General features: G+C 36.5%; 1 protein-coding gene across 1 annotated transcript in view; it reads right to left on the reverse strand.

The window, feature by feature from the left end:
• Positions 1–12,517: 12,517 nt before the first annotated feature.
• RUVBL1 (RuvB like AAA ATPase 1) overlaps positions 12,518–23,410 on the reverse strand; it is a 28,254-nt gene continuing 17,361 nt past the window's right edge. The window contains exons 8-11 of the mRNA XM_026678039.2: positions 22,591–22,789; positions 20,478–20,580; positions 14,527–14,618; positions 12,518–13,571 (exon numbers count right to left, since the gene is read on the reverse strand). Coding sequence (XP_026533824.1) covers positions 13,412–13,571; positions 14,527–14,618; positions 20,478–20,580; positions 22,591–22,789 — 554 coding nt within the window. The 3' untranslated portion in view covers positions 12,518–13,411. The remainder of the gene's footprint in view (positions 13,572–14,526; positions 14,619–20,477; positions 20,581–22,590; positions 22,790–23,410) is intronic.

A 23,410-nucleotide genomic window follows, 5' to 3' on the forward strand; every position in this document is an offset into this window, starting at 1 on the left:
TTCATTTTTCTTCTGTTCTGAGAGGCAGCTATTCAAAGTAATCTAAGAAATACTTGGTGGGGAGCAGATTATTCAGTAGCTCCCCAAATTGCAACACCGGATTCTGACCATAAGACCATTCCTTTCTCTTCGGCTTCTTTTCTCTAATTCATGGTCCTGCAAGGAAGAAGGCCTTCTCCTCAACATCCGTGCCTTGCTTCCTCTTGGCAAATGTTATTCCAAATGTTCAGCCCCATCATCAGGGTGACCTCTGCAGCTTCAGTTCCATGGAAAGTGCTACTTTTGATGAACAATAGTTTGTCATTTAGGCCTTTGTTTAACAGTTAGAAAAGCTCATATTTTGGTGCATTTTTATTGTAAGCTGTGTTGAATGTCTCCTTGGCAGAAGGACAGTATATATACAGGTAGTCCTTGACTTATGACAACTGAGCCCACCATTTATGTTGCTAAATGGGACATTTGTCAGGTGAGTTTTGCCCCATTTTATGACCTTTCTTGCCACGGTTGTTAAGTGAATCATTGCAGTTGTTTAAGTTAGTAACCCAGTTGTTAAGTGAATGTGGCTTCCCCGTTGACTTTGCTTGTCAGACGGTCGTGAAAATTGATTACATGACCCTGGGACACTGCAACCGTCATAAATATGAGTCAGTTGCCAAGCATTTGAGTTTTGATCACATGACCATAGGGATGCTGCAATGGTTCTAAGTGTGAAAAACAGTCATAAGTCTTTTTCCCCCCAGGGTTGTTGTAACTTTGAATGGCCACTAAACGATTTTAAGTCAAGGACTACCTGTACGGTAAGACTAAATTAAAAGATAAATTGTGCTTTGATGGTTTGACAAATGCAGATTCTATATTGTTATTCCTAGAATTGGGATACAATATATTTTTCACTTTGCCCTGTAGAAAACTTTGGAAGTCCAGATTTCTTCTTAGACTCCCTATGGAAGACAGTATTTGTCCACAAACATGCATTAAAAATGCTACCACCTACCCCCTAAACAAAATGCTGAGATTATTTTATGACTCCGTAAGTCATTCACATTCAGGAAGGAACACATTTCTAACCCTGTCTCTGCCTTAGAATAGTGATCTTGCACAGACCCGATTAGAGACAATCGTAGATTTAATCCTAAATGGTCATCTGCTGAGGGATGTAGTATTGTGGAACTGATGTGGGCCATAGTTCTGTTTTATTCAACATGCATATAAAAAGGAAATAGCCAGCGGGATCCAAAGAGTCCTATCTAAGAAGAGAAAAATGAGAGCTCAGGTAGAAGACAATGAAAGGAAAGTCAAATCTGTCTACAATGCCTTAGATCGGGGAGTCAAACTGGAAGCCCATGGGCCGGATGCGTCATGTGCAGGCCGCGCCCACCCCAGCTCCGCGAATGGGGAAAACGTCATGAAACATCACGTAATGGCAACGTGATGTGGCAAGTTTGACACCGTGCCTTAGATTACTTAAAATAGCAATAATTACGCATCAATTGGAAAGCATACCACAAAAGGAACACCCATCTCCAGGAAAACACCAGCAGACCACGAGCAAGACCTGGTGGGGAAACTGAAAAGTAAAAGGGGTTTCCTTCAGCCAGGAAATGGAATGGTGCACACGTTGGAGGAAAAATGTAAGGTGATAATGAAGCATAAAAAAATGATGAGTGCATGGCAAAAAAAAGGAAAGAAAAGGAAAACAGTTTTTTTAAAAAGTGTATGCAAAGCAGAAAACTTTTATCATCAGATGATAAAAGAATGAAAGAGCTGTTATTTCTTTTTATATGTCTTCTCAACAGAAGTCGGAAGGTATAGGATACATACCTTGAATGCATTGATTGTATGCTTGAAATGCATTCCCAGGAGGGAATCAGAACAAAGAAAATGCAGATTGAGGTAAAGAGTGGAGATGTTCACAGGCTACTTCAGAATTTGCAAAGTAACACCTCGTGGTTCCCGAATGGCACCTAACCAACACAGATTATTGAAATTGCTGACTTCATAGCAAATATGCATAAAGTAATCCTCATTGCAGTACTAAGTGGGGAGAGTAAGATATTTAATGTGAGCCCAATTTTTAAAAAGTGTTTTAAAATATTTGTTTAAAGCAAAATGGAGGAAACATTAAAAAAAAACAGTTACGTGTATGGAGATGACTCTGTAGTATTTGTCTACTTGGACTTTCAAGTCACTTTTTACAGACTTTTTTTTTAAACCAAAGGCTCTTGAGTAAACAATGATTGTGGGATAAGAGACATTGTCCTTTTATTGATTGCTAAGTGGTGAAAATAGAAAGCAATGCATGGAAATGAAAAAGCAAATTTCTCAGTAGAAAGATTAAGAAATAAAGTCCTCAAAGGATCTATGCTGGGATCAGTGATTCTTAAGTTAATTATAAATTTTGTTGATTTAGGGATATACAATGAGCTGACTGAGTTTATAGATGATACCAAACTGTGTAGAGAAGGGAGAACTAAAAATATTTCTCAGGCGCTCCAGAAGGATAGCAATTCAGTTTAAATGTGTGAAGTTATGTATATTGCACATGGGCAAAAATCCCAAACTTCATTTATATTGAGACATGGTTTGAAAATGGGGGACATATTTGGAGGAAATACTTGGGACAATTTAGGGAATATGTTGATTTAATGTACAGCAGCGGTGAAAAAGCAAATCCTGTGTTAGGTATCATTTGGTGGGAAACTGAAATCTGAGTGCCGACTTTGCAGTGCCCTATGGAGCATCTATGGTACATCTGCATGTGGAACCCAGGATCCCATTCTCCTCATCTCATTTGAAAAGGTATAAACAGAGCTGGAAATATTGCTGAAGAAAGGAAGAAAAAAATGATCAGGAGAAATGGATAGTTCCTCTATGAGAAACAACTAGAAAGTCAACTGTTCTTCAGCTTCAAAAATGATTGATTTGGGGGTGAGGGAACATGACTGAGTTGTATAAGCATACCCCATATGGAGAAAATGGGCAGAATAAGGGTTTTCTTTTCCCCTGGAGACAGTATTCATCTTCCCCTGTGAAGATGATTGAAAGATTTATATTATACTATATACAATATAAATATTATATTTATATATAATATAAATATATATATATATATAATAGAAATATAAAGGGGAAAGGGTACTTTTTCATATAGTGCTTAATTTGTCTATGGGATCCATTATCAGAAGACAAAGTGATGGGCACTAACTGGACTGGGAATAAGATTTATGGAAAATACTTTGACTGAGTCTTAAAGTCTCACGACTACTTTGCCTAAGTGGAAGTATGGATCTATGCATCCACCCCAGTTGCAGGAACAATGGCGAATACAGGGTATGCGAACACCCTAGAGCCGTGATGGCGAACCTATGGCACGCGTGGTGGAAGTGGCACGCAGAGCCATCTGTCATCCGCTGCTCTTCCAGGTTCCAGCGTGCACATGCAAGCTGGCCAGCTAGTCTTCGCGCACGCATGCCAGAAATCAGAAGACCAGGTGGCCAGCGCACATGCACCCACTGGAAACCAGAAGCTTAGCTTCCTAGTGTGTGCATGCATGCCAGTGAGCTGCTCTTCTGGTTTCTGATGCTCCTCCACGTGCATGCGTGCTCCCGTTTTGGCACTCAGTGCCAAAAAGGTTTGCCAACACTACCCTAGAGACATATGGTTGTTGAAACGTATTTGAATATAAGTAGCTCGGGTTGGGCTGTTGGGCTGGGCTCTGAGCTTGGCAATTTGGTTGTCTCCTTGAATAGTGATGAAATGTTTGCAATCAAATTGCCAAGCTCAGAGCTCAGCCCGGCAGCCCAACATCCGGTTCTCCCTTGTGAAAAATCAAATGATGCCCTGACCTAATCCAGAGGGGCTATTATTATTTTAGCATTCTCTCATCTGGTCAAGGTGAAGCACAGCCCTACAGAATTATGCCTTTCTAGGGCTCATTAATTCTAGTGGTGGTTGTGGTGGTAAACAATGCCCATAATCTCTTTCACTGATTTTGGGGAAACATAGATCACAATTCAGTGATTAATATGTAGACATTACTGCCGCTGAGCTTTAAGAGCTCACTCAAAATAAAAGTGCTAAAAGCTTTAAAAGTGTTAGTTCAACCATGTGGCTTCACTTTTTTTCTACAATTCTGTCATCTCTCTAATAGATCTATAATAGATCTCAGAATAGCTATGATCCTTTTGTAAGGCATAATAAACATGTATTATTTTGAAGTGCTACATTATAGCATTATAATCTTTGTTGTTCTTCATCAGAGGTGATATTCAGCAGGTTCTGACCAGTTCTGGAGGACCGGTAGCGGAAATTTTGAGTGGTTCAGAGAACCAGCAAATACCACCTCTGACTGGAGATTTTACAGTATCCTTCCCCTGCCACGCCCATCAAGCCACACCCACCAAGCCATGCCATGCCCACCAAGTTACATGCACAGAACCAGTAGGAAAAAAATTTGAATCCCACCACTGTTCTTCATATTATTTACAACAGGCTAATGTGCTTCTATTATATACATTTTCTGTTTTTAATTAAGTTGCTTTTTTTTCAAAAAAATAACCTTCTTAATTAAGAACAGCAGGTGCATTATTACATTTTGAGTCTTCAGCTAAAGACTTTGCTATTCCTCTGAAGTCTCAATATTTTGCATGTACCGAACATTAGAGAATGGAATGGAATGGAATGGAATGGAATGGAATGGAATAGAATAGAATAGAATAGAATAGAATAGAATAGAATAGAATAGAAACAGAATAGAAACAGAATAGAAACAGAATAGAAACTGGAAGGGATCTTGGAGGTCTTATAATCCAGCCCTCTAATCTACCATATTTTTGGACATAGTGTTACATATGACTCAAACAAGGGCTTGTTTAACAACCAATAATTAAATCATGTTTTAGTATGTTTGAGCCATATAGCTGTGATAGGAAAATTCTATATTTGCATCTTCAGATTGCTATATTAACCTGATTATGGAGAATTTAAGTGGAGATATAGATGATAGACAGATAGATGAGAGAGAGAGAGACAGACAGACAGACATTCAAATTATATCTATATAGAGATGGATGGCATGTACAATATTAAAATTTCATTATGCAAATAAATTCTGAAGAAGACTACCTACTATTTGAAGCATTGTTTTGGAATATACAATATTGAGAAGAAAAAAGGAAATATACTTACTCTCCAAAAATCACTACCTATTTAAAAAAACTTTTAAAATTTCAAATGTACACATTCATTTAGAATTCAGTCCTATAATTGCCACAGAAATTTGGGTTTTTTTTAAATTATATTTCTTATTAGACTTCATATTTTTCACTTGACCATTAATAAAGCAATTGAGCTGATTTCTGTAACTTTTGGATTGGTTCCAGGATTAATAGGATGAAGACAGTTCTGCAGCAGTGAGGCTTGATCTGAGGGGCGGGCAGTCTCTACTGGTAAGAAGTCTCATATCATCTTGTCTCTTCTGTCCTTTACTGCCCTTGCTGAAGTCAAGGCGTTGTTTCATCAGGCTTTAAAAATGATTGACATTGAGATACCAAAGTGCTTTGGAATATTGGCCAACTATCACCTTGTCTCCAGCCTTCCCTTTTTCACAAAAAAACTATAAAGAAGGTTTCGGGAGTTAGTGAGGAACCCAATGAAGCAAATATCTAGAAACTTTTCAGTGTGGGTATATGATCAGCATAGGGTGAAAATAATTGAGCCCAATGATTGGTTGCTTCAGTGTAGAGTGCTCAGAATTCTGTTCTCTTCTTGGTAACATTTAATTCAGATCAGATGGTATCGTTTTATATTGCTACCCTGGACTGACCTAGAGAGAGACTGTGCCCATTCTGTCCTGGTAGCTGGATGGTGTGAAGATTTGGAAAGGTAGAAACAAGTTCAAATTAAATCCCAACAAGATGGAGTTTCTGATTTATTCAGAAATATCTTGACTCTTGATTGCTCAAGATAAGTTTTGGATGAGGTTACCCTTCCTCTGAAGGAGTAAGTGTACAACCTGGAGTCATGGCTTATACTGAACAACAGGTAGATGCTGTTACCCAAGGAGCTTTGTCAGCTGAAACTAGGAATTACCTGGTCTGTAAAACCCTGCTTATAGGGGCCCCTTCTTTCATCAGCACAGAATTTGATTGCCTCGTGTATTCTATATGGGCTGCCTTTGAAAAGCAACTGGAAACTTCAGTTGATACAAAATGCAGCAGCTAGGAGATTAGTGAGTGACAGCAGCAACCACAATATTCAGATGCCAGATCCATTACTGATGGCTTTCTGTCCAATTAAACTCTTCCAATTTGAACGATAAAAGTTCATATAGTTTGGCTCCAAGCCCAAGTGTGGGTTATCTGTTTAGGGAGAATCTGCCTGGCCTGTGCAAGGGAAAGGATGCTCACTCACGAACCTATTGGGTAAGAAGGGACATGGACTTGTGTTTCCATAATGATCATACTTCAGAATACTCTAGTCCAGAGGTGTCAAACTCAGGTCGTCATGGTGTCATCACGTGACATATCATGATTTCCCTCCCACTTCGCTAAATCATGCATGGGTGTGGCCAGTGCATGATGCATCTGGCCCACGGGCCATGAGTTTGACACCCCTGCTCTAGGCCCAAAGCAATCTCTGAAATCTTTTTTCTTTCTTTCTTTCTTTTTTCCCCTTCCTTCCTTTTTCTTTCTTTTCTTTCTCTCTCTTTCTTTTTCTTTCTTTTTGCAAAGCTGTTTTCATCTTTCTGGTTTACTATTTTAATCCAATATAGTCTTGATTGATATGTTTTATGTTGTTTAATCCTATTGTTGTAAGCTATCTGGAATTGTTGGAACTAGATATGTAAATACTTGTCAATAATAATGTATGCACCTATATATTCATTTGCGTAATTGTAATTGTTTCCATGGAATATTTTCCTGAAATTTGAGTAGACAAATATAATATTGGAAACACATTAGCTGTAGATTTTGAGTAATTTTCCTCAAGATTAATTGCTGGAGGTCATGAATGGAGAACTCTCCAACGCTTTCCTATTCATTTTCTTATAATAATCTCTCTTTCCTATAACAGCTGTCTGCTGGAAAAACAATAGCTTGCTATTATTATCAGAAATAAAGGCCAGGGTGATTAAAGGCCACTCTAACATTAGCAGTCAGTCTGTAAAATGGGGTCAAGATATTCTTTCTGTAAGTGTAGGTGAGCAATGAGTAGTATTGCCTCAGAATGTAAATCCAATTAAACATTTTAAAATATTCGTTTCTGGCTTAATTTCACCTTGTTTTCTAAACAAATTTAGAAGTTCACTTGATGAGATGGCAACTAAAGAAAACAATCAATCTGTCAACCAAACAAATGATCAAAAACAGTCATCCATATAAAGCAATGAGAATCTCATGAGCCAGATTGTGTGATATAGTTTGCACTATAAGGAAGTTGAAAATTAAATCAGATTTTGTAGAGAAGCCAGATGCAAATGGGTGGCTAAAACTTCTCAAGTGCAGATTGCAAAATGCCCCATGCCTCTGATTTACATATTGATGTAATTGCAAAATCCAAATGTTTTCCCAATAAATCTCTACTTGCCATTTAGAGATGTCACAGAGATGAGGCAAACATTTCTAGTATGTATAATTGCTTCTTTTCCTTGGTTCCAATGAAGTTAATAAGATTACATCTAAAAGTTTTGCTTTTTTGCCACTGAAAATATAAGTTATCATTCTATCTAAGAAGCTATAAATACAGTGCAGCAAGTTCCAATTTCACACATACAGTATTTTTTCTACTCCACCCTCTCACCACTGGAAATCAATATAAAAGTGTTGTTTTCTGCTTTTTAGCATTTTGAATACATCTTTTTTTCAAAGAAGAAACTCCACTAGGGTTTTGAAAATACATTCTTATTTTGTTTTGTTTTGTCTGGAATTAACAGAATTAACAGAAATATTTGTGTGACTTCTCATTCATTTCTGTCTGAAGTAGCAACACAAAAAAATATTAAAATTGGGCTTCCCGCCGCTCTTTCTTCTTTGTGCTTTTGAGGATTTCTAACAACATATAATAAGTCAAAATGAGGCCATCTAGATGGGTACTGCTTGTGCTCATTCTTTTATATTATGGATCTTGTTTAAGGCTGTAAATAAAAAGGTTTATAGCTCAGATGAAGTCACTGGATATAACATTATAAAAATAAAATAATTTTAGTGCATAAAATGAATTAATTTTTATCTAAAGATATAATTCTAAAAAAAATTAAACATACACGAACAAGTTTATAAGTAAGGTACAGTTACAAGAGATACCCCAAATGGACCCTGAGTTTTACCAATTGCTATCTAACGATACCATTCTATGCTTTGTCCTATGGCTTTCTAAGGAGATCAGCAAATCTTTATGATAGCTTTTTAGGGCATATAGATAGTTACAGCAGGAAAGGTGGGAGTATATAAAAACCTCATTGCACAGCTTGTAAAAATAAGGGGAAATATAAGTGAAATTAGAATTATTGGAGTTTCCATTGTATGCAAGTAAAGCTATGCAAATACCTTTAAGGTATCTTCTATTTTAAACTTTTATTTTGGGGTAGATAGAGATCCTTGTACGTCCCTAATCTTATTATACTTGTACATTTTTATACTCAATGCCCAAGAAAAATGAGGTTAGCTTAAAGGGCTGAGATGAGCTTTAACATTAAAAGCACATGAAGAATGCAGATTTGCCATGAGTATATATATATGTGATAATCCTTCATGTCTTTTTCCTGAGGCAAACACTGTAATTTGCATGTGGGCACATACATTGGCCTCACATCTCCTTACTTGTTTGGAGACAGTTCCCAATAATACCGATGCTCACGATCTAAATGAAACACCACCAATTGCCGAGCTTATAATATTCATCTGGCTACTATATCTTCCTCCCACTCTAGGTTTAATATTACTATTTTTCACACCAAAAGTGAAATAGTACAAAATATGGGCCTGCTGTAATTGTTGTTAGATTATGTGTCACCCTGATAAGATGTAACAAATATTTTCCTACCCAGCAGGGCCCGTTTCCCTGTGGTTAATGGATGGAGAAACTTCTCATAGTCTGCAGGCAATCGGTCGTAAAAACTTCGCTCTGAAGATTAATGCAATAAGGGCGGCCATTCTTGAAAATGGGCAGAGCTGCATTTAAAATAATGCGGCTGTTTTAACATTTAATAATAAACCTTAACCTATTGCAATAGGTTTCTTTTTTATTATTCACTTTCTGCTAAAAATATAAAACAAATCCTTATTTTTCATTTTAAATGAAAATTATAGCTTGACTGAAGTGTGATTATTTTTTCAACATCAGTTGAATAGCAATAGCAGTTAGACTTATATACCACTTCATAGTGCTTTACAGCCCTCTCTAAGCGGTTTAGAGTCAGCCTATTGCCCTCAACAATCTGGTTCCTCATTTCACCAACCTCGGAAGGATGGAAGGCTGAGTCAACCTTGAGCCTGGTGAGAATCGAAGTGCCGGCAATCAGCATTAGCCTGCAATACTGCATTCTAACCACTGTGCCACCATGGCTCTGAATATCAGTTATGCGATAGCCACTTTCACGGCAATGTGATATCAGTAATTATGATGGGCATCAATACATGGGAGTCCTCAACTTGCAGCCACAATTGGGAAAGGATTTTATCCATATAACCCAATTTTAACACCTTTTGAAAATGGAAGTTATTAAGCCAATCACCATGATTGTTAAGCAAATCTTTGATAGTTATGTGAATGCTGTGGTAGTATGAATCCATTCTTCTGAATTGGAAACTGGCAAAAGAGTTGCAAATTGCAATCCTGTGACTGCAGGATGCTACAACTGGTTCAAGCCAGCTGCCAAGTGGTAAAATGCAATCATGTGATCGCAGTGCATGTGGCACAATAAAGCCCAGCCAGAAGTACTTTACAGGTTGTAAAGCACCTAATAGGGGCCTATCATCATTTTGAACAGTCATTAAGTGAGGACTGTCTGTAGACCAGATAAACCTTTAGATATCATTTAGCATTTGACAATTTTTAATGGTTTATTATCACTAATGTTTATCTCTTCTGGACATTTTACAGCTATTAACTATCTGTGGAAGAAGGAACCATTATTCTCCCAAAAATTGCTGTTTCTTAATAATATGGACTTAGGTCACATTTAGAAGAGGAAAGACACTATGGCTAATTTGGATCTTTTGGGAAAATAGCACAACAGCACTCCAGCTACACATTACTTTAACTAGTGATTCTTATTTTAGACATGAAAGCTGCCAGTTCAATTCTCCATACTGTATCAATGTGTAGGTTCTAAGCTGAGAAAACGAATAATCCAGATGACCTCTTGACGACTTTGTGCAGATGCTAATTGTCAAGAAAAACGTCCTGTCAACTACATACCTCTAACACCATCATCTAGGGCAGAGGTATCAAACTTGATTTTATTGAGGGCCGCATAAGGGTTGTGTTTGACCTTGGGGGGGGGGGGGCTGGGGCCAGCTTGACATCACTCCGTGTCAGGGCCCTGTGGTGGCCCGAGCACTCTGCCAGCAAAAAAGAGGCTCCCAAGCTCCATTTTTGATTGCAACGCCCTTCTGCAATCCTCTGCCAGCAAAAATGTAGCTCAGGAGGGCTCCGTTTTTGCTGGCAGAGGCCCCACAGGCTGTCCTTTGCTGTTTCCAAGGCGGCCCCACAGGCCAGATCTAAGTACCCACCCGGCTGTAGCCAGCCCCAGACCTTGACACCCCTGATCTAGGGAGTAAGACTAAACCTATTGTAAATAATGTCTTCAAGTCCTAGGGATATCTTGGCAAATGGAATTGAATACTATTGGGAAGTCAAAAGCTACCAGCTGGCAAACAAGCATTTTCCTATCTAATTCCCAAACCAAAATGATCAAGACTGTTTCTTTTCTTCAGATTCAGCTTGAGCCTTCAATCTAAAATTTATATTTGCACATCACAGTGTGGAAGAGGGAATATACATCGATTCCTTTTTACATAATACATAAAGCTATTGGTATAAGCAGGTGTTCAATAGAAAATAGACAGTTTTGCAAACAGAACTAAGGTTAAAGCATCCAAACAGCAAGTAATGATGTGATCTGCATTATGTTCTCAGGTTCGGGCACACTATTGAAAATGTAGTAAATAAAGGCATGTCCCAAGTTTACAAAAGATCCAGAAATTAGTTATTTGCGCCAATATTTCCAAAGAATTACACTTAATCATAGGGTGGATCTATTTCTTTTTAAACAAAGATCTATTCCAACTATTATTCATAACCAATTTGACCTGCTGTCTCTTAAATTTAATTGTGATATAAAAAAAGGCTAGTAATCTTAATTATAAGAAATATTAGAGCTACATGATAAATGATTACTTTAAAATAATACATTAAGACCTTGATGGTCTTAATGTATTTAAATAACTGGCATAACCTAACTGGAAATATTGGCTGTATAACAAAAATCATATACGGAACATGATTTTTATAGTTTCAGCAGTTGAAAGTACTTTAGTATTGCAATAAACTATGCATTTTAGTGCTTCTAAAATATTAATTCGATTTCACCAATTTAAGTTTAGGTTTATAGAGATATACATAGGTTTGCGCAAAACATTTAGGCCAGGCTTGTCCAACCGCGGCCCACGGGCCGCATGCGGCCCAGGTCACCTCGTAATGCGGCCCAGTGCCCACCCCAACCTTCGTGCAAGAGCCAGCGAGGAGGAGGAGAGGCAGGCGCGAGGCGGGGCTAGGCGAGCGCCACGCCAAGCAGCAACAGAAAAGGCGGGCGCCGTCAGAGCGCTCCTCGTGCTGAGGCAGCCGCAGCCCAAGAGTCCTGCTCCGCCACCTTCTGCTGTTGCCGCCGCCGCCGCTTCTGCCGCCGCCGCTGCTGCTGCACCGAGCCTCCCGGTCCTCGCCTTTCAGTCCTGCCGCATCCAGCCGGGCCATTTGCAGGGGAGAGGTAGGCGCGAGGCGGGCGAGCTTTCTCCCCCCCTTCCCCCCGCAAAATTTGGCTGGAAAATTTGGCCGTGATAAAAAATAAATAATTTTTCATAATTAATTAATTAATTAATTTTATTTTATGTGCGGCCCAAACCAAATTTTCATCTTCTAATGTGGCCCAGGGAAGGTGAAAGGTTGGACACCCCTGATTTAGGCCAAAGCAGCCCTTTCACATTATGTGCTTGTTGGAACAAAACACCATGTATTTTGTCCTAAGCTCGAAAAAAAATACCACAGTGTGTAATTATTTTTTTAAATAACCCATTCATGGAAGAGTATTAATCACTAAACCAAAAGGCACACATTTCTACTGCCATTTGCCAGAGATAGTAAAGATACAGTAGGGAAAAGACAACTCAATTTAGTACACTTCCGAAACAGAGAAATATTTTAGAAATAAAAAACCGTGTTACCTGTCAGAAGGGAAATATATTGGCATTTACTATGGAGAAATTAAAAATTCAGAGATTGTAGTAAGTTGTTATACCTATGAGTTTTATGTGTTGTACTTTATTTTTCTAGGTAATTTCCCAAATGTAACAATAAACATTTATAGAAAAATTATGTTCCCATCAGTTCCCAGGTTTTGTAAAAAATATACTGTAATTGGGTTTAATAATGTTGCATAATAATGTTAAATAGAAGCAGCTGTGGGTGGGAAAGATTATTTTCAATCAAATGCCCTTTCACTAGAGACTATTAAAAAAAAGCCCCATTTGAACTTGAGAGTGGCATCAAATCTCCCAAAGTTGTTGGAAGTGTATAGATTTGCAAGAGATCATAAATCATCCAGCTTTAGATCTCTTAGCTGCAGCATTTGCCATCCAAATTTCAAAAGGAATATCAACAGTGAGAGCATTCTTGATGTAGTTACAAGCAAGACTAATTCCTGTTTTGAATTAGAAATGCTGCCTCCTTCCCCAACTGTATCTGCTTGGCAAAAAAAAAATCCCTTACCATCCATCTCAATTTTAGTGACAGAGAATGTCAAAACAGGTAACTCTTACTGGGTAAAAGTTCTTCTTGAGAAGATCAACATTTGAGTCACAAACCAAAATTAGTTTTTTTTTAATTAAACATCTCCACAATTTTAACACAATATTTAAAAAGTAATATATTCTGTTTAGATATGAATACATGAGCAATCAAATCTAAAACATAGTCAGAAGAATTTGCCAGATGCATCCATTTCATATAGCACAAACGTATCATGTTATCACAAGCCAAGATAATAATTAGGAACAAAAATCTGATCCTACTGTAAACAAGTAATTTGATATTTGAAGTTTTCAGTTCTTAAAGATAATTTCTTCTGTCTCTTTCTTTGAAGAACTTGGAAAATGTATAAATCAGTTCTGAATGCTAGAAAGCTGAACAAATGTCTTTACTTCATGTATTTTTCCTGTTGATCAGCCAGGATTTTTGCTGAGGATTTGGCATCATAGAAGAGTTCATTTATTTCTTCAACATGCTCTTTTTCTATGCTATCTTTCCCATTTATTTTGGCTAGCAGATTGGCTGGGGTGAGTAACTGCGCTGCATACCTACAGCCAAATAATAAGAGCAATGATCAAATAAACATGCAAATTATAATGACAAACAAATCAGAAAATTTTTCAAGAGACATAAAAAATATTTATTATAAACACAGCAGCTTGGTCTCCAGATGTTACCAATATATTTTGTGGTTGAAAATATCAGAGACTTAGGCAAGGCATTAATTATGGAATTAAGAATTACAAAAACAATTTGCAGTAGACAGTGATGTGATAATCTGTGAAAAACAATTTAAAATCTCTTTCCTTTACTGCAGAGAAATAACTGCAGAACTACAGAATCCATGTTCAAAATTATGACATTTTATTGTAACCAATAATTTACGTTCCAAACATTCTAGCCCTAATGCAGACTTTATGTTATGTGCAGTGGCTGTGTTACTAAAAGAAAGCTTTAGAACGATAGTATAACAAAAAATGGTTTAATCTAGCTGGATCAGTTAAACTCTGTGCTATGATCTTTATAAATCAAGAAATATTTTGATTTCACATTAACACTTATTCAAGGCTGCAAACATTTCAAACTATACATTTTTGTATCATTTGGAAGTTAAAATCTTCAGCAATCATTAGAAGCTACAACAGACTTAGCAGTTGATTCTGATTACTTAATGAAAGAATTGTAAAATGCAGTGTGGAAAAAAAAGCAGGGTTCCCTTTAACTATATGATCTATTTTTATAGGATATTAGTTTCTGCAATTATTATTTCTACTACTTTTCAGTGGTAAGTAGCTGTTTGCCTAAGAATTGCTGGATTAAAGAAGAAGAGAAGGATTAAATATGAAATGTCAGAGAGGGAGAAGCTCTAAACTTGGTCATTATTGTGGATGAGATATTTCATCAGATGTCCTATGACAGATGAATACTAGCTGTCTCTTCCTGTCCAACTTTATCTCACTTCCAAACTGAATATCATTATATATTTATATTTTTCATGCTTACCTTAATGTGGTTTTGGTGCCAATTTCCCCAAGATGATTCAATGCTTCCTCACTAATATTTATGCTCTCCGTTTGGGCTCGAAGTTTTATGATCTAACGAGGGGAAAAAACAGGGTAAAAATGCATTTATACTACAAATGGCCTTTGGAGAAAAATATCTTACATTTGAGTATATGCCATATTACAGCATCATGGGCTTATAAAATCTTTCATTTATGTTTTAGGGGCAGTTTATTTTAATTCTGACTTTATATCCAATTTGAAATATACAGTCTTAGTTCCTTTAAATTTATAATTGGAAAAATACTAGGGGAAATTCAGTGATAATTCTCTGTTATTTCTAAAACATGAAAGAAAATGTACAGACTGACCAAAAGAACTACAGCGCACCAATTCCCACTTGCAGTACTGAGCAGCCTAATTTCTTTGGAAAGTCACAATTGCTCTTTCAATGCTCAAATGCATATCAAAGTTTTTAGCATCCTGATAAATAAGATGGTTAAAGATGTAAGAAATTTTATCTGTTAGCTTCACCTACTCCCACAAAACCATTCAGATAAATCTAATCTATCATGAACAGTCTTCCGCTTGGACTGGTTTGAGGATCTTTATAAAGTTGAAAAAGAAGATATCCCCACTAAGTCTGAGTACAGAGAGCTCTAACAAAAAAGTGGCATCAGGCTCCCTGCAGCCCGTATTACCAGCTGAGTGATAAGGGGGCAGACTGGATAATGATGTTGTGTTATAGTGTTGAGATAACTCTGGAACTGTGAGTCTCATATAATACAGGTATTTTTCACTTTGGCAGCTTTGTAAACAAGGAGCACTTGTTTAAATTAAAGCCATAAAAATGCAACACCAAGAGAATCAGAACATGGAAGAGCAGAAGAGGGAGATGAGCATGCAATTCGTGACTGATGTAAAAGATATCTGGAATATAAGGTATCTTGTTTATTTTTAGAGTGTTCATCACTGACATAAAGATTAAGAAATCATCTTCCTATATCTAGACTTTTGCTTTCTTTGTGCAGTTAATATCTCATTCAAAACTGAACTCAGTTCTTAAAAAAAAACAACCCAAAGCAGATGGACTTTGCACTTCCAACCAAAGTGATCAAGTTGGTTTTCAGTTTTGGTTTTTTTTGATCCAGAGTCCAAAACATCTTAAGGCAAGTTTACAGAAGTTTCAAAAAGGGCATGTGATGTATCGTTTCACAATTCTTGAATTTATTTGAACTGAAACAACTCTTTCTTCTTCAGATTCTAATTCTTAAAGCCAGAGGGTAACTCTTCATTGGCTAAAAGCTGCAAATTTTTTGGGCTTTTATTTCATGGCAGAGAGAATGGAGTCATGCCTCATAAAACAGTTGGGCCTTCACATACATTTTAAAGATTTGCACAATATTTTAGTTCTTTCAACCTCAAATATTAGAAAAAGATGCCAAAACCCTTTAGCAGCAAACCACCACATTTTGGGAAAGGGATCAGAATGGAATACAAAAGAGCAAAATGTAGCTTGACTTGTTCACCTGTCTAAAGTTGTTTGAAGATTTAAAGGCAAGACTACAATTTTGGCACATACAGAAAAAAAATTGTCTTTGAAAAAATGACAAATAAATCCAGAAAATAATTTTTATATAGTAAATAACACATTAGCTGCTGAGATCAACAGTGAGGCACCTAACCATGTAACTTTTCTGTCAAAGCCAGTGAACTGGCTGCCAATTAATAAAAAACAGATCTGCCAACATCTAGAAACAAGTAAAGTAATAACTAGAAGTCAGCATGGGTTTGTTAAAAACAGATCATGCCAAACCAATCTTATTTCATTCTTCAATACAGTGACTAAATTAGTAGACCAGCAAAATACTGTGGACATAATATATTTAGATTTCAGCAAGGCATTTGACAAAGTAGACCACAACCTACTTCTTAGTAAGCTAGAAAAAAGTGGAATAGATAGCACCACCACTCGATGGACTTGCAACTGGCTGGCAAACCGTACTCAACGAGTAGTCTTTAATGGGTCTAAGTCTACATGGAGGGAAGTAAGCAGTGGGGTGCCACAAGGTTCCGTCTTAGGCCCAGGACTCTTCAGTATCTTCTTTAACGACTTACATGAGGGAATAGAAGGGGAACTTACCAAATTTGCAGATGATACTAAGCTGGCAGGAATAGCTAACACCCAAGAAGATAGGCTCAAGAACCAGATGGATCTTGACAGACTAGAACACTGGCCCATATCTAACAAAATGAAATTCAACGTAGAGAAAAATAAAGTCCTACACTTAGGCAAGAAAAATCAAAAGTACACATATAGACTGGGTGAAACCAGGCTCAATAGCAGTAACTGTGAGAGGGATCTTGGAGTCTTAGTGCACAATCAGCTAAATATGAGCCAGCAGTGTGCAGCAGCAGCCAAAAAAGCTAATGCAATCCTAAATTGTATTAACAGAGGGATACAGTCAAGATCAAGGGAAGTACTAATACCACTCTATAAAGCCTTAGTAAGACCACATCTAGAGTATTGCATCCAGTTTTGTTCACATTATAAAAAAGATATTGAGACTCTAGAAAAAGTACAGAGAAGAGCAAACAGGATGATTAGGGGACAGAAGACGAGAACATATGAGGAACGGTGACAGGAACTGGGCATGGCTAGTCTAGTGAAGAGAAGGACCAGGGGAGACATGATAGCGGTCTTCCAATATTTGAGGGGCTGCCACAGAGAGAAAGGGGCCAAGCTATTGTCTGAAGCGCCTGTACGCCAGACAAGGAATAATGGATGGAAACTGAACAAGGAGAGATTTAACCTGGAAATAAGGAGAAACTTTCTGACAGTGAGAACAATCAACCAATGGAACAGCTTGCCCTCGGAAATTGTGGGAGCGCCATCACTTGAGACTTTCAAGAAGAGATTGGACTGCCATTTGTCAGAAATGGTATCTTCCACTGGGGCGGGGGGTTGGACTAGATGACCTACAAGGTCCCTTCCAACTCTGATTATCTGTTAAATCTGTTAAATTAGCCATCAAACATGCTCAAATTTCGACTTTTGACATACAGTTCTAAACAACTTGGTACCAGTTCTGCCGTTACAAATCTGGGGATGATCATCAACATCACTGAGAAGTCTTGGAGAGAGTAGCAAATCAGGAAAAAGAAGTACACCTTTTTATCTGCCCTCTAAAAGTTTGTCCTCTCTCAAAATTAAAAAGGGGCCACATCTGTATTGCTTAAATCTGTCTCGAAGATCTACTTCCTCAGACAGGACTTCTCAATATGAACGTTTTGCTTTCATCCTTTCCACCTTCAATTTGCATAGTTCTTCCAAGAGTTTTAATTTACTGTTAATCTATTACATTTTTACAGTTTTTAAATTATAAACTGTTTCAAAACACAATAAAAGTACATGGGGAGCAGTATATGAATAAATATTCAATTTACTGTATAATCTCTATTCGGGCAACACCAAAAAATAAAATAAGAATTTAGATTGTAGAGTAATTATTACTTTGCCCTTTAAAAAGGCAATAATCTAATCCAATCTGTTTTTTTTTTCCACAAGAGTAAACACATCCAGCAATTTCAGTATCTCCTCCTATGTCTTCATTTCTAGTTCTCTAAACATGTTTAATGTCCTTTGCAATATGCTCTTCTAATTCTTTTGAAGGTTTCTGAATTATGACGCCCAGAACCCAGCAAAATATCTGACAAATTAGTTATGGAAATTTTGCTTCCAACTGAAACAATCTACTTTTCTGTCCTTTGTACTAAATAGAGAGTCCATCCAAGTTTCCATTTAAAAATGTTTAGGAAGATGTTTTGATATGATTGCATAGAACATTATATTTAATTCAAAGTAAGAATTTAGTGCTTTCATGAGGTCAATTTCTCCATCTCACCTCCTTGTGATTGATTAATTTAATCAAACAATACAGAAGCTCATCTTCCAAATTCTTTCAAAAGTCAACAAATTCATAAAATAGACTTTTAATCATTTAACAACCCACAGGGGAAGATTCAGTGGCGATTTAATGTTATATATAATTTATAAATGTTCACAGAAAAGGCTGACAAATTCTACTCAAATCAAAGCTGCTTGAAGTTATGCAACAGTATCTTTATCATCCTTCATGCCTTTGAAAAAGCAAGTTACATTGTGGAATGCAATATAGGAACAGTTGAATTGATTTTCTTGACAATGACACAACTTCTGAATTATCTTTATATACAGATTAAGGCCTCTTTGACACCATCTGTACCCTGTGATAACTTCTAGTGTAATCTACATTATTCTGTCATATATAGAAAACCAGCCCAAATATCAATGGTGCTAATTTTTTTTTAAAAAAAAGCAAAACACAAAAGCCTCCTCATACTAAAGGAAATGAGATTGTACTGGTATATTTACGTTCAATAAATGCTTCTGTTCCTCCTTGGCACTTATCCAGCAAGAGAGACTATTATCTGGTGACAATGCTTTCCACCACTGACACTATCTCTTCAATAATACAAAGAATTGACATGATAAACTGCAGTAGCTTCTTTATGTGTCAATCCATAGTACAGAGACACTAATGAGGGGAGTCTGACCAGATATTTCATAATAACATTCGAGAATTATAATCAATGTTGCACGCACTCAGATGGATCTGGGGATTTCAGAAATATTATTTTGCATGTTGAAAAACTGTGAAGGCCAGATTTCTCTTGGAAAGTGTTGTCCTGTTCTCTTTAAATCAATTGAATGATGGATATATGAGTACTGTAAGAAACTAAGGGCAGAAAATGAACTCTAGGAATTTTCACATTCACACTCTTCAAGACACTAAACATTTTAGCATATAAGTGCTTTTGCAATCTTAAGAAAGATGAAGTCTTAAACACTCATATTCCATGTTTGTGTGCCTAAGAACATATAGTTGAAGATAACTATTAGCAACTGCTTTGTTAATGTAAGTTGCCCATTATTAATGTAATTAAAAATAAAAAAACAAACTGGAGGCCTTTGCAAATTCATCTGGATCAGAAGACCCTTTTGCTAATCGCTACCTACACTGTTTCTTGGTTTAACAACTGCAAGGCACTCTGCATGAGATTGTCCTTGAAGACAACTTGGAAGCTACAGTAGGTGCACAATGGGATAATATATCAGCATACTTCACTGTGCTTATGTGACTCCTCTACCTCATGAACTGTATTGGTTATCAATTAGTTATCTGGGTGTAACTCAAGGGGCTAAGTATAAACCTTTACAGCTCAAAACCTGGATATCTCCAAGGCAGACTGTCTACTACTGCCCAACTGGTAAGATCTGGCAGCATCAGAACACTCCAAGTCCCATTGCTAAGGTAATGTCATCTCATGGGACTTTGGAGATGGGCCATCTCTCTGCCTCCACCCTACCTGGGACAGTATTCCCCCGAGGACAACATACTTCCCACCATAATGTCCTTTATTAAACACCTGAAGACCTGGCTATTTCAGTAAACCTTGGAATAAAGTGAGTGATCCCTCTTCTGATGTTGACTTGATTTTGACTGACCGATGTTCATAGATTCTGTAATTGTAGCAAAGTTTCCCTGACATGGGCCCTTAATGTTTTGTGTATTTCCTCCCCTTTTCTGTTGTTTTAAATTGTATTAGTTTAGCATTGTACATCACCTAAAGTTGCTGTGGTGACTGAAATGGTTTCATTAAAAAAAAAAGCAAATATGAAGTTCAAATATATATTGAAATATAATTTTCAGTCAAGACAGTGACTTGTTCATGCGTGTGACTGACAGTATGGCATACTAACAAATAGAAAAACCTTTGAAAAATAACTTTCGAAATATCGTCACATTTTGATAAGAATGGGATGCTTCATTTTACACTTTAATTATCTAAGTGAAGTTCCATAAGGTCATTCATTGCCCATTACCCAGATGTTATATATGAAAGAATTACCTGTTTCATTTCTTGTGGTGTATATAACATGGTTCTAATTATCATTACCCGGTCCAGAAGATCCAGAGGTATCCCATGTGGAGAGATAATATCTTCTGTCCCTCTAAAAAAGTATAAAGGAAACTTTAGGCTTCTATATAACATCAGCATGTAATTTAACTATTTACCTCCTTCTTGTCAGACATTTATTTACATAGCCTAAGGGGGAAAAATTTCATTTCTCCATTAGAGGGCACCCCAGTTTCATATGAAACATCTTTCATTTCAGATTATTACTTAAAAACCTTGATTCTATTTGGGGTTGATATGACAGGATGGGATAAGGAATGAGAAAGTGACTAGTGCTCAAGTGCTTTCATGTATCTTCCCTTCCTTAAAATGAAAAGGAATTTATTTCTAAAAATGGAATTAAGAGCGCATACTCTTTTTATAAAATGAGATATATATTCATAATTGGCTGATACATGAGAAATTTCAGACAGTAATAGTCTCCACTATATGAGGGCAAAATATATTCTGAAAAAGTAGGTGGAATACCTAATTCACAGCATTTACAGAGAAGAAACAAGGCTATATGCCTAGTAAAGAGAGAAAAAAGAATAATACGATTATCATTTTTGATATGCCATGTTTCTTTTCCATGTCATGATAAGATTTATTGTTTGTCTTAGTGTGCAACATCACATAGTTTTCAGAAAAATAAAGACAGGCCAAAAATTGTACTATTATTAAGATTTTGCTTTAACTATTGTTAGGGTAACTGCTGCTGCCTTATTCCTACGGTAATAAATCGGAGGTAACACTGTTATAACAGCATTTATAATTTTTTTTAAAAAAAGAGATATATAGAATAATGTCAAAGAAAAGGAAAGGGCAGATATGTTTACAGGAAAGGCACCGAAGGATTTTATTTTTTTCCCTGCATTCTCGACCTTTCCTTCTTAATGTAATTTTATTATACTACTTATATGTTGCTTTTTGAACATTGTTTTTCTTCTGTCATGAGCAGAAATTAAATAAAATTAATTAAATGTTCAAGAGAGAAACACAGTAAAAAGAAGCACATTCTTTAATGTCTTTGCTTCATATTCATTATTATTGCTATAACTGCAGAAAACATGATGACTTGTGAAAATATTCACGCAAACCACGGTTATCCTCTTGAAGACATTTACAAGCTTTGGGGTATCACTAATATGGGCCTATATGAATCATGGAATAGATCAGAATTTACAAGCTCTTGAAGCAATAGGGATATAAAGCATTTCCATCCTAAAATCAAGTGCTAACAGAAGACTGGAGTAAGCCAAATGACTAATGAGCTTAGTAATCAAGGAAGCATAACTGTGTTTTTGAAAATTAAATTATGACACCCCAAAGACACAAAATAATTTTTCTTGATTTGTATCATATACAATGAATATGCAGAAAAAACATTTTCAATTTCATTGTACACTTGTGCATTGACAATAAATGTTTGATTTGAAAAGGAGGCAAAATTTAAATACACAGATGAACCCTCAAAGGTTTTAGATAAATTTATGCAATATCAAAAATGATGGCTAAAACCCATGTCTGGTATTTAGCTCTCAGCAGTATAACATACAGCTAAAACCTGAAAAAAAACACCATAATGCTAAAATTAGCATTAACTGTTGTTATACATTTAAAAGTGCAATGCCAAGACATGCTATAGTTAAATATGCACTGATATTTCATAACATGTACGTTGCATAGTGCAACCCCAAAACTTATTTCAAAGTAAAATAATTTGAGAAGCAAAGACAAAAGCTGTCAAGATAAAAATGTTATCTATTTCAGGCTATGAGAAACAAGCAAGTGAAAAGCTGAAACACGGAAGCAGGTGGCTACAGAAGCAGGAGAATAGTCAGATAGCGTCAGTATTGAAAATTACTAAACAGTATATTGAAAATTTGTAGGGGAAAAGAGCAAGGAAATAATCAAAGTAAACTTGGATAGCTGGTGTGTGTGTGTGTGTCAAGAGAGGAGGAAGAAAACCCTCCCGATTTTTCAAGAAATCCACTAAATCTTGATCATTGCAACATGAATATTGTCTCCCCTACAGTGAAGGACTAAGCTTTAAGCACCATACCTGATTATGCAGTTTCCCCGATTGGAGGCAAAGATGACTATCGGAGCAATAGACGATTCCAATGCTCGATGCAAATATGTGAAGCACTCAATATCCAGCATATGAACCTCGTCCACAAAAAGTACGCCGGGGACTAACTCTGCAATGCCTTGATCGATGTATTTATTCACCACCTTGTTGATCTCACCTCGAAGCTTGTCTGAGTGGAAAAGAAACAGCAGTCTTTTGATATCATTTCATTAGTATTCTTTTCCAAAAAAAAATATATGCACATCTGTAGAAGCATATCTAATGTACAGGACCATTTTTTAAAAATACATTTAAATAAATGATGTCAAGCATTTTTCATAAATACGATGCAATCCAATTAATGCTTGAGTGTTAGCTTTTGGACAAAAAAACCTCCCAAAACAAACCAATCGTTTTGATGAATCTAGTTTCTTTACTTTCACTATTATAAAAGGTATTCTGTGAGATACTTGTTTGGCTCAAGAATTCTGGCAGCAAAATAAACATTTATACTAGTAAATTTGCTAACCCACAGATAAGCCCTCAGCCGATGTTATTTGTTACCTGCCAAAAATTCAGGATTCTTTCATTTATCTGTACTATTCCCAAGAGTTTCATAGAGGATCAGACTCTTTCTAGTTTTTGGTGAAAAACTTTAAAACAGGCTAAGCATATTATCACTGAATGACATTTTTTCTAACTTCTCATTTTGAAGTATTACAATTTGGAATAATCTATTGTAATGTTGTCTTTTAAATGACAATGTACATACCTAAGTATATACCAAATAAACCAAGTCAAATAAATATTT

Source organism: Notechis scutatus, chromosome 2 (assembly GCF_049901735.1).
Source record: "Notechis scutatus isolate UNSWTSFEM ecotype Mainland chromosome 2, rNotScu1.2, whole genome shotgun sequence".
Lineage (NCBI taxonomy): Eukaryota > Metazoa > Chordata > Lepidosauria > Squamata > Elapidae > Notechis > Notechis scutatus.